The 17,432-nt window shown below is 43.5% G+C and overlaps 1 protein-coding gene across 8 annotated transcripts in view; it reads left to right on the forward strand.

Moving 5' to 3' along the window:
- Nucleotides 1–17,432, forward strand: part of MBNL2 (muscleblind like splicing regulator 2) — a 158,223-nt gene that overhangs the window by 128,501 nt on the left and 12,290 nt on the right. For 2 of the 8 annotated variants that reach the window (XM_044249979.1, XM_044249983.1), the window contains 2 exons: nucleotides 2,907–2,942; nucleotides 4,250–4,344. The exons of 2 other annotated variants lie outside the window; for them this stretch is intronic. In XM_044249979.1, the coding sequence (XP_044105914.1) occupies nucleotides 2,907–2,942; nucleotides 4,250–4,344 (131 nt within the window). The remainder of the gene's footprint in view (nucleotides 1–2,906; nucleotides 2,943–4,249; nucleotides 4,345–17,432) is intronic. 4 more of the 8 variants (XM_044249982.1, XM_044249986.1, XM_044249978.1 and 1 more) reach the window with 2 other exon arrangements.

Consider the following 17,432-nt stretch of genomic DNA (forward strand, 5'->3'; position numbering starts at 1 on the left):
TCACATGAATTTGGTCAAGCATTTCAACCACATCCTGAACTGAAGCTAAAGTCACTTGTTCAGTCCCAGGTCAGCGTGGCTACAGAGGCTGGTGGTGGTGGTTTGCAACCCAGGGACATTCGCAGCCATGACACAGAAAAGAACACCCCCCCCCCGGCGCCCCCTCCCACACACACACACTGGAATGCAAGAGAATAGCAGAATTTGTATAGGGATGACTTTGAACCCAGCCACGGTTTTCTTTAAAATGAAGTCACTGACAAGGTGGGCACTTTCATACATTTTAGGAACCAAGTGCTCCCATTACACTCACTGATGACTAAGGACCCTCACTCAACCGATTGATCCCCTGTCAATCTGGGCCCCGGAAACCTAGACCGACCTGAGTGCTGCCCTCCCAGAGTTGACAGGAGAGGAAGAGAGATGTCCAATAAATGTCAGCATAAATATATAACTTAAATGCTTTATAAGGCCAATGACTGGAAGAGTAGAGTTCAGTAAGCTTGAAAATAATAAACTGATATAAATGGCAGATGGAGATAGGTAAAAGAACAATGGAATGGTTTTTCTAAAGAATTGATACGTACCTTGAGACCAGGAAGATGAAAAGAGTGGGACGAAGATTATTCCAGGCACAGGGGACAGCTTGTGGGAAGCCCAAAAGTAGGACAAAAGTGTGATGTGTTCAGTTCAAAGAAATGAAAGGCTAATCTGCCTGGGTCACGGTGCCCGCCCTCAGAGAAGCGTATGGAATGGAGCTGGGGAGATAGTCAGAGAGTGAACCATAGGGGGTCTTTATCCTAAACGCAATGAAAAAGCAGTGAATCATTTCCAGCAGAGAAGTGAACAGACCTGTATTTAGAAAGGTGAGGCCGGGGATGGAAAAGCGAGCAGGAAGACCAGTTAGGACATCATGACATGGCCCAGCCTAGAGATAATGGCGATCAGGACCTGAAGAGTGGCAGTGGAGATGTACAGACAGACCAATATAAGATTCATTTTAGAAAGAGGATTGCTTTGGCTTATTGGTGAGCCGGAGCAGGGAACTTCAAGAGGGAAGGTAGATGCATAAATTTGGAAGCTTTGAGCTTATAGATAGTATTTAAATGTTGGATTGAATGATAGGCCCAGAAAAAGCACAGAGTAGATGAAAAGGAACCAGAACTGAGTCCTGAAAAACTCTAGCATGTAAGATGTAGACTGTGTGTGTGTCTATGCATGTGGGAGGGGAGAACGGGGTGAGGTGGTATTAGAAAATCCAAGGGGAAAGAGTGGTTTATTATGGAGGGAGTGGCCAAGTGCTGAATGTTAGCAAATTCGCATTAGATGGAGATGGAAGAGATTCTACTGACTGCAGAAAGAGGGAGTTCTTGAGGACATTAGCAGTTGGAGGAGAGATCTGAATATGGAAGTCAACTTGGAGAAGATTGAAGAGCATGTGGGTCAAGGAAGTGAAAATTTACGAGCAGGCAACTGTCCAGAAGTTTGTTTATGAAGATTAGAAAGATAGGGCTGGAGAAAGAAAAGGATTTTGAGGAGTATGTGTGTGTGTGTGTGCGTGTGTATGTGTAAAGGATTCATTAGCACACGTTTGCTGAAGAATCCATTAATAAATAGCCTCTGTCCCTGACTGGTTAACTTAGCCTGACCCAAATACAGATCAGACAGAAAGTATCTCTCAGGTGTGGACAGTGTGGCAGAGAGAACACAGGTCTACGCCTCTCACATTCCTCCCCCTGGTATCTCAGAGGGCAGTTCTAAAACCCTAAGCGGGTTCACCCATTTGTTACAGAGACTTTTCATTCATTCATTAAAAATGAATCCTCTGTCACCTCCATGATACCCCATCTTCAGGTATGTAATCCTCAGAGTACCTTGATTTTTAGCCGAAGGAACTGAACCAGAAGTAGATAATTTAGTTTTTCAGTGCTTTACCACATACATTTCTCTTCAGGGTCAGAGTTTTCAGATTCAAGTACATTAATATGGCCACCACAGGGAAGGCAGCTCTTCCCCTGGAGGGATTGAAATCTTCCTCCCTCCCCCTGCCACTTGGACACCAACCTAAGATGTCCTAGGAGTTTTGCCAAAGATCTCCCTCAGGGTTCACCTAACAGCCGCCATGACACAGTCGCTAGGCCGGGTCCTAAGTCTGCCCCAGCTCTGCACGGTTTTGCCTCTACGCTCTTTAGGCTCCTTTATTGTGATGAAAACAGATCACGTACACAGCCGGGTCGTTCTGTCACAAGAACATCAGTCTCCCTCCCTGTGCTATAGGGCTTCCAGGCAATCATCTAAAAGTCACCTGACCTGTGAGGCTTTGCTTTAGAGGATACAGAGTCTTAGCTACTGTGTTGACTTTCACATCGTTTTTAACACGAAACAACCAAACAAGCAAACACATGTTTAATGCAGTAAGGTCAGTGTAATCCAACGAATACAAACCCTGACCTGGATTTAGGAGTAGAATTCTATTTCCAGCCTTACCCTAGGTCCCCACTATGCATGACCTTGGAGTAGTTACTGTGCCTCAGATTTTTCATCTGTAAAATACCCACTTCCTACCTTGGAGGTTTACCTCGATGAGGTCTGTATGATACTTGGAGGTCTTAGAGGAAGGACACTCTCGACATTGTCACATGCCATTCTTTAGAAGAATCATGTCGACGGAGCCAAGTAAAAAGAGTGAAAAGTATCAAAGGAGTGAGCTTTGAGTAATATTGGCTTCCAACAAGTCAGAGATATTTGTCTCTATACTAAAAACGTGAATAACTCTAAGGACTGTGTTAACTAACCCTACTGATTTCTGGTTGTGCTTCAATCTCACTTTGAATGTTAACTCTAAACCGCTAACCTGTTTCTTTCCCTTTATTCACTTTTTCCACCTGCCATTGCATGACACGCAGGGTCAGTTTTGTGCATGACTCCCGCTACCAGTATTGGTAGGTTTCAACCTTTTTTTATTTGTATTTTTCTATTATGTACAGTACCTTCACTTGCTTGAAATTTATTTCAGAGATGGTAGAAATGCTTTAGGTGATGGTAGCTCTGAAGGCTTTATTTGGCTTTAGAGTTAATGTATAGGTTTTTTTAAGATGTACTTTTGTATTATTTAAGAAAATAATCGTTTTAATGTGACCAGAATAACCACTGTGCTAGAACAGCCACTGCCAGACATAAAACCACAAGTACTGCTTTTTAATGATCTGTATTTTGTTTCTCTTTAGAGTTTATACGGTTTAGTGTAAGAGGAAAAAAAAGCTGACTTTATCAGAAAGGCAGGCTAATTTCATCAATGTTTTAAAGTTTCATAGTGGTGTGCCTTTATCTCCTCTTTGCTGTGTGTTAGAGTTATCAGAGTTTCCCAGAAGTATTTATTTTTAAAAATTATAAATGGATGTATTTTGAAAACAACTGTCTGAATTGCCTTGTTTTAGCATCCTTTTTAATTATTATAAGTGTCAATTTATTTGTGGTGATTATTTTGACCGTAGCCCTCCCCGCCTTAGATGTTAAATTTTAATACCATATCAGTATCTCTACACATCCAGTGCCTTGGTACAAAAGTCTGTCTTTAGGACATATGGATGTGTTCCATTTAGAATAAAGAGAAATAAACATCGGCCAAATTTGCCTGGCTATTTCGCAGTAACTACGTTAGAATTTATGTCAAGGCCATGATTTTTGCTCTACTGTTTATTAATCCAGGATAAACCCCAGCCTCCAGCAATTTCAGTTCAAAAAAAGCGGTCCCTGATTGACAAAATGTTCAATTGAACCGCAGTTAATTCCAGAGACCATCCTACCCCAAATTAGGCCTACGTGTTGAGCCTTGGATGTTTTAGAATGACAAAAGCCGAGTATCCCATAGTCTTACGTCTTTGGACGTTACAGTTCACATTTTTGGAAGAAACCTATTAGTACCTACTACCGTAGGCTCCAAATTGGGAATGATAAATTATCATAAGTAAAAATGTCAATAAATACATCAACCAAAGTAGTCTGCTTTGGCCTTTCTGGGAATCACTGATTATGTTTTAAAACTTCCTTTAATTGTACTTGTAATAAGCTATTTTCCCTTTTTTATTTCTCTCCCATGCTTCCTTGCTTTGCATTGTGATTGCATGCCATCTGCTGGTTTAACCCATGATGGCTTGCTGCTCTGATATTCACCATGCCAAAATACCACTTCTATTACCATAATGCTACACCCTCCTGTTCATTGCTCCCATGGTTCCCCTCCTGAAAGTACCCATGATGCACAGCGCTACGTCAGCCACTGTCTCTGCAGCAACAACTCCTGCAACAAGTGTCCCCTTCGCAGCAACAGCCACAGCCAATCAGGTTTGCTCCTTTTAAAGCTTTCTTTCACAAATCCCAAACTCTAAATGAGTGCTGATATTTAAAAAAAAAATTCTCAGTGAGAATTTTTTTTTCATGTTTATCCATCAAATTTTATTTTTTTAATTAGTTTATAGCAAGCATTTATGGACAGGTTGCACTTATTTAGAGTTAACATTTACTGCAAATAATGATGTAGCTATGTTTTGTGTTGCACTGTTTGTTTTCGTACCTAATATTGTGTAATTAACCTGACAGGCTTCAATTCCTTTTAGTACAGCATTCACGTATCCAGTGGTTTGTGAATTGCCAGAGAAAAATCGTAAAAGCTCGCCCGTGGGTGCTTGAAAACTGGCTCTATTTCGATTCAGTTCATTCAGACCCCATGATCTCTGTTGGGGAGGAAAAAGAAAATTCTCCTCTTAGAAGTCTCCCCTTTTGCCTTCGTGTCAAATTTAAGGTCTGAATGATGCTTGCCAACATCTCGCCTTGGTCGCTTGTGTCCCCAAAGTCACTGGTTCCCACTTCACAATTGGTCTAGATTCTGGCGTAAGAGCCAAGGCGTGTTGGAAGAGGGGCGCGGGGCGCTGAGTTCACAAAGGCTGGATATAACTGAGTAGGGCCGTTTAACTCTGTTGGTTTAACGCATGTGCCAGGAAGACCGTGGATGTCCTGTTTCTCAGTGAGAACCAATTGGCCATTTTCCACTCTGTAATCACAGGCTGACTGTACCCCTAACCCGAGCCTGCCAGCTCACAGACTTGTGCTCCTGGCACAGGAGCTGCGCATGAAGATGGGCGAGCGTCGACCCGCCCGAGCTCGCCGAGAGAAACGCATTATTACGCATGCTTGCCCTTCATACAAGAGCAATGGTTTTGGCTTTGTTTTGAGCTTAATTTTTTTAAAATCAACTTTACTGGTAAAAGATAGAGACATAGGAGTGAGCGGGAGGGAAGATCCGAGCTAATGGGAGAAATTGGGAGAGATCGTGTTGGGGCATCAGTGGTAGGTTCCATGCTGCCTTCTACGACGGGGGGAAAGGCGGATTCATACGTTCTACATTCAAGTGAATAAGTGATTCCAGGGCCGTAGGTTTCATCCCTGGGAAAACTAGTGTGAGTGCACTTGAATGAAGGAACACTAGGGAAACCCCCTGATCGTTCTGATTGTGTCCTCTGAATTGAGATGAAGGAGGAAAGGAGGAGGAGGAAGGAGGGCAGTCCCACGTGTGCTCTCAGAGGCAGAGATAAACTGTTGCTAATTCTTTAGCTCTTCACCTGCCACCTCAGAAATGCCAGGTTACCTCTAAAGAAAGCCAACTCAGCCTCCAAACAGATATAACAAAGAATAGCAAATACGTTTCTTAGCTGGGAAGAGTCACAAGAAATGATGGGATAGAAGAGAGAGAGAACGTTTGCATCCTTCCATTACTAGGTTCAGAGCACCCCCTTCATTTGCTCGTTCGTTATGAGGAAGCTAGAAATTTGGATATTTATGTGTAAGTCCTGTCTTCTTGAACCACATTTTTGTGGTTTTTTGACAGAATTTTTGTGACAAAGTCCTTTCATAAGAGGACATCTATAACATAGTAGTATTCATTATGATGGCAAGTTAGGGTCACCTTTATTTATTTTAGAGAGGGAGAGAGAGAGGGAGATTACCTGTGGGAGCAAGCGCACAGCAGGGAGGGGCAGAGCGAGAGACCAACTTCAGCAGACTCCATCCTGAGTGTGGAGCCCGACGTGGGGCTCCATCTCAGGATCCTGAAATGAGGACCTGAGCTGAAACCAAGAGTCAGACATGTGACTGGCTGTGCCACTTGGGCGCCCAGCAAGTCAAGCACTTCTAATACTGAGAAACCTTTCCTAAGAATGGAGAGGAAGTCAAAATGAAGGAATACTTTGGAGTTTGAGGATAAATTCCATTGTTGTGATAAATATTTAGTCACATATCATAAATATTTCTTCCAGCCTAATGATTTTTGGGGCTCCCTTTGGTGGAAAAAAAATTGGAGAGTTTGCGGGCATATATGTATAGGTTTGTGTGTAGGGAAGCAAGAGGAGGGATCGTGGGATACGCAGAAGCTAAAATACATCATTTTAGAGCAGACCGTGGTTGGTAAAGGAACTAACAGATTTAACTTCAATTACACTTAAAAAAATATTATTAAAGAGGTATCAGACAGTAGCTTCGAGAATCCTAGACCCAGCATTTTGCAGTTTATCAGATATAAGAATTGCTGGATTGCACTTAAGTGATGAAGAGGAGAAACCCTTTAGCAGCTCTTGATGAAAACCACAGAAAAAGAAATAGTCATAAATACAAATTTTTCAGGTGTAATATGTTTTACGCAATTTCAACAAGTTTCAAAGAGCAAAGCAGCTGCAAAAGAACTTAGAAATCTTTCCAGAGCTCCTGAAGTCAGAGATTGCTAATGACTGTGACATGACAAATTATCCTTTTGTTAATTTCACCCTTTAAACTCAAATGGAATCATATCTGCATGAATGAAGTGTCATTTAAATGCAGTAGGTCTCAGTTTCCTCCTTTGTGAAAGGAAGCCTGGCATTAGGTTACCTCCGAAGTCCCTTCTAGCCCCGAGATCCTGCAGACCTGTGGTGGCACTGTTGTTCTGCTGGACCCAGATTCTGGGATGATAGAAAGGCAGACACCAGCAGGCTTGGCAAGCAGAGGTAGGAATTTCAGACCTCAGGGTGTGCTAAGCATCCTGTCTCCTTTTTCCTTCGTGGAGTGATCTGTGTTTAACACAAAACATGCTGGAGTTTTGACAGTCTTTCAGTTCATTGGATCAATTTAGACTGTCAGTTCAAATAGTACAAACCTCACAGGTATGTGTAATTAGATCCAAGTCATTCATAGACAACAGAAGTTAGACCAGAACATCCCAAGACAGATCCTCAGTCCAGTTTCCTTTACATGTCAGCCCATGGTGAGCCAAGATGAACAAGCCACAGAGCTGTAAATTCTATCCTCAGGGCTTCCTGAAGGTGCCGGCAATGAAAGTTTCAGCTGAACTTAGACTTGAAGCTTGAAATTCAACAAAGACAAAATCCAAATACTTTGGGGAACTATAAAACAATTATTCTGATTGTTTGGCTCTGGGCATAGATATGGAAACAAAAATACAATAAACACATTTACTAGCAACGACTTCTTTGGACCTTAATATATAAATTGTATTTAATAATTTTAGTATTACCTAGTTTTATTATTTACAAATGACTTGTTACTATTCTATTGGTTTCTCTCTCATATGACATATTACATACTACATTATATATCATACCACACGTTTTATATGATATGAGAGAGGGTATTTATGTACCAATAGACTTTCTTATTCCTTACGGCAGTCTCATGAGGGGCGACTTTGGTCATCTCTATTTTATAGGTCGTGAAACCAAAACAGAGTTTAACTAAGTTGGCCAAAGTCAAGCATCTAGGTTCTTGCTGGAACTGAATCCTAGGCAGTTTGGTTCCAGAAGCCTTAATCTTAATCACCAGGCTATACCATCTTTCTCATCATTCTAAATACACAAAAGTCACTTCTTTCCCCAATTACAACTATCTTGCACGTGAGACCCAAGAGCAACACAGTGTAAAGGGGTCTCAGCTCAAACCAAGGTCACTCCGAAGCCAGGGAGATGAACCGAGCCAGAGGCTGGCTTCAAGCCGGAGATGTACTAACCGGTTCCCACCTAGAACCCTCTAGCAGATGTATATTAATTGTAGTATGTAACCATATGTGAATATTCTGTGTGAGATCATAACCAGTGAGGAGACTGAAAATGACCAGCAGTATCTATACACGGAAGATGAGAAGGAGGGAGATAAGAAGTCAAAAAGAATTCATCATTAGTCCTAGTGAAGCAGGCTCATGGGCTTGTTCTGTGTGATTCACTGCCCTAGACTGTACTCTGAGTTCTGCCCATCAGCCAACAAATGGCTTGATAACAAGGAAAATCAGAAAGGAAAATGAGAATACTGTGTAAATCAGTCAGTTTCAGCCTCACAGATGGTCAGAATGTGTAAGGCTCTAGATGCCTATAGTGGGACAGATTTCATTTCAGGATACATTAAAAGACATAAAGATCGCTCAGTATACTGGGTTACCCAGTTTTTTCATGTTGTAAGATATTTTATTTAACAAAACAAGTACAGATGGAAATTTCTGTAACTTGAATTCTTATAATAGTCCATGCTGTCATTGCTTTATTGGTTTTTATTTCAAAACTACATCTGTCTCAAGAGGGGAGAAAATAAATTCCAAATAACTACATTTTAAGTATCAGCCTGTTCATCTATATACAGAGTTTCTTCATTTTACCTAATAACATCCTTGAAGGCCCAGTTAAAATACAGTCTGTGTGGCAAGGCTCTCCCTGCACCCCGGCAGGTGGACATGCTTTCTCCGGCCTCTGAGTCCTTCAAGGACTCCACCCATGTGCTCCTCTGAGCATCTTTGCCCAAAAGACAGAAGGGCAGGCTCCCACACGCAGGCGGGCAGGGAAGTGTACAGTCGAGGCCGAGATCCAACAGTCTGATCGGTCAGGGCTTCAGTGTGTAGGGCTGGCTGCAGCTGGGTCTGATCCTTCAATGCCAAGGCAGAGGCTTTTGCCTGATTGGGCCGATGAAGGTCTTCAGGAAGGATAGTGATAGCACAGAGCTCTGGGGGAAATGAGCAGACAGATCTGAGGCGCGAGAGTCTGTGGAGACCAGTGAGGGGTTTTAACAAGAGCTGAACTGAGTGGTGGCCCCTGGTAAAGGCCTCCTCTCCCTTGCCTCTGCCCCTGACATGGAGAGAGTTATTTTGAACCCAACACAAACGGACAAACTCTTTCATACTATGGCAAAACCCATCCCTGTAAATGTCCCGTGGCAGAAAAAGAAATTGGGGCTGACATGAAGGGTTAGCCACAGGAAATCACCCCTGAGGGACTCAGTCCCTTCAGGGACCGCAGTTGAACGCACTCATTGGTCAGATGTCTCCAGTGTGCTTACCCCTGATGTGTGGCTTCCCCCTTCTTACCTCAGTGACACTTAAGAGCCACGAAAGCTCAAAGACCCCCCAAGCCTTTGCTCAGAAGAAAGAGTCCCTCTAGGCGTGGTGAGAATAGTCATTGCCCATGTTCGACAGTGAGGGCTTATGGGGACAGTGAGGGCAGTTATCCGTCTAATTCATTTTGGGAACTGAGCCTGTGCTGGGAAGAAAAATTCTTACCCTTGACTATTAGGAAACTCTTTATGGAGCACCCAACCCACCAGTACTTTCAAAGCTTGTGAAAACAAATGCTATTTCTGGCAAGATGTGAAAAAAAAAAAATCACATCTACAGAAAGTGATGATTGAGGTTTTAAAATTTTGACCTCTAGGTCTTGTCACATGTTTGAACACTCCCCCAGAGATTAAATCCAAACAACAGAAAGTTGACCTGAGAAGAGTTTATTGAAAATTAGTTAACAATATACACACATAGCCCTCTATTTATTAGAATATTTGATAAGCCAGAAAATCTCATTTTTCACACCTGCCTGGCATAAATTTACTATATATGATAATCAATGGCAACAATATTGTATCAAAAAAATAAAATAATTACATGCAGCAGGATTCATGTTACGTTTTATCAGGCCTGCTACAGATAACTTGAGAGGGAAGGAAAAAAGCTTCCAACCTTCAGATTTTACTTCTATCTCACAAATAATTGTGCATAAAACTATTTGTATAAGGATTTGCAGATATGTAAGTTAGCCTGTACTAACCAAGAAATCTAGAAAGGTAAGGTCGTGTTTTACTTAAAACATCTCTTATGCAAAGCCATCTGTCAGGACTATATTGGGATAAATGTGGGAGGCATTAAATATCCCCCACTATTCACCACTTGACCCATTTGGAGCCTGTTTTTTTTATTTTTTTCATAAGAAAAATCTTGGTTCTGCAAAGCCTTGGCAAGGGGTGGGGGTGGGGAGGAGGCTTCTGTGAAATTCCTCTGCTGAACACAGAGTAGTAACTGGCCTCCACATACAGAAGCTCAGACTTCTCCTTCCTTTCTGTTTGCTGGTTCCCAGGAACAGGTAATTATGCAGAGCAGCTGGGGCCCAACTAGACTGTGCTCCAGAAAGACCCAGACAGCAAATGTCAGAATCCAGCCCCAATGGCTAGAACTCAGGTAGCGACATCTATCCCGGCAATAGACTCCAGACTGCAGAAGCTGCTTAGCCCCCATTGACTTGTTGCCGATGTTCTAACTACAGAAGGGGTTCCATTTCAGGAATGGATTGGGTAACTTCAAATGAGGCAGAATTGTCCCATCAAGTATTTTGTAGAGAACAGCAGCAGTGAGTAAGAGTGTGTGTGTGTGTGTGTGTGTGTACGCACGTGTGCATGTACACATGCACATGGGTGTGTGGAGATGGGAGCCTGCCCTCCCTCTTCAAGTAAAAAAAATAAATGAATTTCTGAAATTGTGTTATTTGCATTCGGCAAACGCTGTTGGTCACAGCTACTCGGCATGATGAGTGTGAATGCCCTGTGCAGTGTGGTGAGGGCATTGGGAACCAGACTTGGCATCAGGTGTGGTCAGAACATTTTTGGAGGAGAGGTGGGTTTTGGATCTCAGAGAGCCAAACAGGCGCAGATTATGTTAAAGAAATGATCTTCAAGAAATCAGAAAAGAAGAGGACAGTAGACCTTTCCGTTTTCTGCCTCCAAAGCCGCTGCTTTGCGGGACAAACTACCATGAGGTTTAATTAATAAATGTATCTGCAGACTCTGAGGGAAGACTAAGTTAGTTATGTAAGTGTTGTCATCTAGTACATTTCCATTTTTCATGAATAATTTACACCTCATGGTAAGACACTTGGGTAGAATTCTTTTGTAGATTGCACCTAAGACATAATATCAGCTCTAGTTTTGTACAGCTGAAGAGAAAATGTCAAGGGTCCTTATGTGGAACTTGACTGCCTGGTGGATTGTCCTGCTTATTATACCTCAAATCCCATCCTCTTTTGCATTTTGATGGAAGCTGGGGGGATCTTTTTAGATGGAGAAGTTCTTTGCCCAGGAGTATATGGGCTTTTGTGGATGTTAATAAAATCATGTCCAACTTTCCTAATTTGGGGTTTTTCTCTTCTGAGCAGCATGAATGATGTACAATTCATCCAGTATACGTGTTTATTTCAGCTCTAGATCTCTAAGGAAAGAGAGCCGAGCTACAGGGCAGGAATTGAGATCCATTTTCGAGGACTGAAAGATAAATGGGGGTCTCAGTCTTTTTTTTATTTTATCTTTTAAGATGATATTTATTCATCTGGGAGACAGAGAGAGAGAGAGAGAGAGAGAGAGCACAAGCAGGGGGAGAGGCAGAGGGAGAAGCAGAGCCCCTGTTGGGTTTGGAGCCTGACCTGGGGCTCGATCCCAGGACCTGGAGATCATGACCTGAGCCGAAGGCAGACGCTTAACCTTCTGAGCCACCCAGGTGCCCCGGGGTCTCAGTCTTAATAACAAATTGTTAGGAACAGCGTACAGTTTTGATATCCAGGCTTTTACCTCCCCAAGTCCAGCCACTGCAGCCCGCCCTCTCGCACGGCTACCTGTGTGTCTGGGGAGCTGCCAGGCTTTCTGTGTGGGCAGATGGGGAGGAGAGAGCCTCACTGCTGCCTGACGAGGAGGAGGAGGGACAGCAGCCACCCCGACTGTTCCTTCCCGGACTGGCTGTGATGCCTCCCCATGTCGCAGACAGTTGGCGTTAGGTCTGGCCTCTCAGCCTCTGCTTGCATTCCCTCTGGGCCACAGGGCTTGAGGCGATGGCTCCAAGGTCAGTCGTGGCGGAGCCTGCTGATCATTCTGGAGGCCGCCAGTGTGGAGGAGGGCTCGCTACCCGGGGTTACTGTCTAGTCAGAGAAACGGAGCGATCAGGGACTGTCACAAAGTGAAACAGAGACTCCAACGGTACTCCGCGGGAAGTACGCTCCATGGCGGGCCCTTACCCCTAAAGGGATGAGGAGGTGGGTCTTGAGGGATGTGTGGGAATTTGACAGAGAAGAACCAGTGTGAAGTGTAAGGGCTGGAGATGGGCGTGGGGTCAGGGGAAAGGAAGCCACAGGCACGAGGCACCACTATCCTGCTTATGTGCCTTCCCGTATTTAACCCTACCGGGTGGGTCCTATTCTCCCTCCTTTACATGTGACAAAATCAAGGCTTAGATTGGCCAGAGCTCGAATCAGTACTAGAGAAGCATGTGACCTCAGGTCTATCTGCCCCTGGAGTCTGTGCCTCCCCCCCACCCCCGACTCCAGCCTCTTCCCCAATAGCCTCTGTGGTTCTGACGGGAGTTTCAGAATCAGTCCTGAGCTTTATCCCGCAGCAGAGGCAAAGAAAACAGCTATGATTTTGTTAGATCTCTGGGAAGGGGGTGGACACTTGCTCACGTGGGCAAAACGACCTGCGGTAGGCCACGCTGCAGAGAGCGGGAGTGAGGAGAGGGTGAGTTTGGTCAGGACTGGAAAACTCAGTCGCGCAGGCATGGAGGGATTGGTTGCCGAGGCTCTGGGAGGGCAGGATGAGAGCAAGACCGGTGGGATGTTAAATGAGAGACTTGGAAACATTGATCACCTGCAAGTGAGCAGGTAGAAATGAGCCGGGACAGGCCAAGGTCAGGTTCCCTGGGGAGGAAGCTACTTCATCACTGAAGATTGGGATAGAGTGAAAACAGCCAGTATGGGGAAGGATGAATGATTAAGAATCAGGGAAATTCAGGGCTCTCTAAGGGTCTTCTTCAGCTTCTCTAATACCTTTACCAACTTCCTTGCCCCTGCCATACCAGCCTTCTAGAAGACCTCTCTCCAGTGACTCACATGGAAAGAATGGTTCTTGTTGACACATCTTCCTTTTTATTTGTACCACAAAGGACCAATCTGTTGACTGGTATTTTCTGATGTTGGAAAAACCATAGTTGTTCTAGCATTTAGAATCTGGCACGCCTCCACATCAGGTATAATATGCAGGTGCTTTGGGTCTCTTTGACTTTCAGTAATTATATTCTTCTTATCATCATGCCCTTCACTTGGGAGTTTCTAGAGATTCTCAGAGCATATATCGATGAGCCTCCCATAATCAAATACAGACACTCGTCACTATGTACCACAGTGCACTTCTGGGAGCAACATCATTAAGCTGGACATTGTAAATGTCCTCCATTTTCCCAGAGTCACGGCTGCATCAAGCACGGCAGGTCTGACCCAAGACCGGCATCGACGACTCCTAGTCCTGGAAGGAGTAAGTCATAGGGGCAAATTTACCACAATCCTGCCACACCTCCCTGGTAACACACAGAAGAGAGCTATGGTGCAAGCTACAAATTGGTAGAGGGACCCACGTCAGCAGGCAGCTTATCTAAGTCACACAACTATTAAGAGAACCAGGACTAGAACCCAATTATGTGTATCCTTCCTAGAAGACTGCTTTTCCTTTCACCACACTGCCTTCCTGAGAATGTGCTTTAAATGGTCATCCAGTGGTCCACAAAGTAGAGAGCCCATAGACAACACCCAGACTTGTCAACAGCTCCTTTATGGAGACATGACATGGTGCTAATAAGCCTTTCACAGAATTAAAATTAAAACCTAAAATGGCCCTAAAAGGGACTGTTCTTATTCCCAGTATGCCGATGAGGAAATGGCAGTTTCGAGAAGCCAAGGAGCTTGGCCAAGATCATGGATCCAATGGCAGAACATCCCAAGCTCCCTAACCTTCCGTTGCACAATGAGAAGGACCTAGAAAGGTTAAGTGACTCCTCAACGTTATGGAAGGGTTAAAAACTCTCTAACATCACACCCTGTCCTCTGCCAAACCACAGTTGTAGCTCGGATGTGTTGGCTACACATTTGTTTTTGAATAGTCAGTAGCTTTGCTTTCGTCCTGTAGACTTTAGAAAGGTTTTTGAGGAATCAAAAAGAAAGCCAGGGATGTTAAAATTGATTCCTTCTTTTCTCCAAATATTTTTTTCAGTAATAATTTCATAGTTCCTCCACCATTCATTCTTTCAATATTTGTCATTGGGACACCAAAATATTCGAAAGGGCCAGAGAAACACTCTAGTGATGAGAATTCAGGAGGAAAGGGATTGTGTGGATTGATTGCTATTGTTCGCATTTTCTTTGCTCTTCTCTGACCCCCCCGCAACATGAAGGATGGTCTTGAATAAGACGTTAAAAAAGCAAAATCTAAGGAATATGTCAAGATTGAAAAGAAAAGCCCATTGTATTTCTTTGCCACAGAAAAGGGTTTTTTTTTTTTTTTTAAGATTTTTTTTTATTTACTTGACAGAGAGAGATCACAAGTAGGCAGAGAGGCAGGCGGAGAGAAAGAGAGAGGAGGAAGCAGGCTCCCTGCCGAGCAGAGAGCCCAATGCGGGACTCGATCCCAGGACCCTGAGATCATGACCTGAGCCAAAGGCAGAGGCTTATCCCACTGAGCCACCCAGGCGCCCCACAGAAAAGGGTTTTTAAGAGTTTTGTTTTGGGTGGGGTTTGTTTTTTGTTTTTTAACATAAGCTCATAACATAAGCCTCTTGCTTCTATCTGTAGTGTATGTGGGATCCAGGAAAGGAGAGGTGAAGTTCTTGAAGATAGAGGTGTAGACATGTGTTAGCCGAGACCAGTATGCACAAGTGTCCATAAATCGTGGTTTGCTCTAAGCGCAGTGATCTACCAGTATTTAGCGAATGCTGCGTATACCTTGTCAAAATATTCATGTTCTGTGGCTTAGCCTGGGAATTTAAAATAGATGAAATACTACCAAATAAAACAGCTGTCTTATATGCTTACTGCTGCCAGGTATTCACTAAACACATGATCTAACCCTCTTAACTCATGAGTTAGGGACCGTGTTTGGTTCCCACTGGAGAGATGAGGAGTGCCAAGAATAAGAGGTGCCAAATCCTTTACCAATGGCAGCACACCCAATGGGGCTAGATGTTCAAGTTTAAAGCGTGGGAAATCCGGCCTCTCATATGATGTTTGCTTTCTACGGCACTGATCATCAGACGCTGATGGCAGTTGATGCTTTCGTAATAAAAGATTTGGGTTTGAAAAATTATTAGCATGAGTGACAGTCAAGACTTTTTCATGAATAAATGAGAAATTCGGCCTATAGTTAGTTGTCAGTGACAGGTCAGGATATGCAAATATGGAAACGAAAGTAAGTGTATTTGACATTTTTAATATCTGAATTGCATCAAAATCGGGTTTATTACCAACATAGATGGAGTGCCATACAGATCATAGAATATTTAAATGCACAGTATTATTACTTGAAAGCCCATTTAAACAGAAGCTGAAGCCAAATATTACTTATCTCCTTCTCTTTTAAGGGAAGGGAACCAACACTTACCTGTAACCACTATTAAGCATCAGACACCTGCTCTACATTATTTCATTTACTTCTCAATAAAACTCTGTGAAGGGTTTTATCCATTTTCCAGAGGAGAGCAAATCTTAAAGGACAATTGAAGATTCAAGCAGGTGGGAAGTGACTGGACAGCTTTAGAATTCAGGTTTGCCCGCCTCCAAATCCTCTTCTTCTCTGTCTCCACCATATTTAAATGAGGTTGGAGCTTGTTGTCAGTGTAGGGTCAGGACGAACCTCTTTATGTGGTTCCCTTAAAAACTTCTGTCTCTTGAGTTTCACTGTTAGTTTTTAAAGTTGTAGCCGTTTGAGAAGGGAGTTCTCATAGAAGCAACCCTTTTTGAAGTCAAGTTCAATATCGTAAATAGTCTGAAAATACTGCTGCTTGATGAAACCACTAGGGAATTCAGATTTGAATCCAGTAAACAGGAGCTAGACAGCAGATGGACAGGGGTGCCATTTCTCCCTTCCCAGGATGGCAAACTGGCAAACAACTTCTGGGTGCAAAGAGTCTGCCAGGAGGAGTCCTGTCAACCAGGACTTTTTCAAACAGTGGTAATTTAGAAGGAGAGACCTTGTTTGTCTCCAAGGTCTCCACAGAACTGTTCCTTCATACCAGTCCCAGGGTCATTGAACGTCACTACTTGGGAGTGGTTGTTTGGGGCGGCCTGGAGGAGGCAACTCAAAGGAGCCCCGGAGGGGGTTCCGTGGCAAGTAAGGCAGGGAGCTGACTTAGAAAGTGAGCCTAGGAAGTTGCTCATGACTCCGGTGTGACACAGAGAGCCAGCGACAAACATGGGAAGGAGAGAGGGAAGAAGGAATAAGCATTGGGATGAAGGGGGAATAGGGAGCTCCTGTTCACTGGGGACCGAGTGCTGTTTCGGAATGCTGAAGAGTTCCGGAGATGGACAGGGGTGGTTGCTCACTGGCGAGTGTCCCTGGGCCACTGAAATTCACCATTTAGAAATGGTTAAAAGGGCAAATAGTAAGTTATTCCTGTTTTACCACAATTTTTCAAATTGGACAAAGGATCTGAACAGACATTTCCCCAAAGAAGCAGTGAGTAGGGTTGGAAAGAAGATGTCTGATGGTGCCTCTGGGAAATCCGTAGCTCAGAGTCATTTTTTTTATTACTTTAAAAATGCTCTCGTTGCTGTGTTTTCCTTTAAGAGTTTTCATAAAGCAGGAAACTGAAGGCAAATACAAGTCCTTCCTCAGTGAGCCGTCCTTGTTGGAAGCTGGGTCTCTCCTGAGATGCCAGGCCGTAACAAAAGCCCACTGTTGGCTCAGCAGCAACGCACCTTCATACTTTTTCTCAACAGATATTTACTAAGCATCTACGGTGTGTTATTAAAATTCAGCATTCTGGGAATACAGAATCAAACAAAATAGTCCCTGCTCTCCTGAGGTTAACCTAATAAGGGGGACAGGCCCCAAACCAACATGCAAGTAATTCCAGTGAAAGTGATTATCACCTAATAAGGATCATTTCGAAAAATAGAAATACCCAAGGGAAGGTCTTACCCACTGAGTTTTGACACAGGACAGCAATAAAGAAATAAAAGAGAATGTAGGAGATTTCTTTATATTTTTTCTTTTTTGGTGTCCATTTTGCCATCTATTACACCGTATTTGGGCTCTTCCTCGGAGTTGGTAGGGAAGAC

The sequence above is a fragment of the Neovison vison genome, chromosome 5, assembly GCF_020171115.1.
Source record: "Neovison vison isolate M4711 chromosome 5, ASM_NN_V1, whole genome shotgun sequence".
Lineage (NCBI taxonomy): Eukaryota > Metazoa > Chordata > Mammalia > Carnivora > Mustelidae > Neogale > Neogale vison.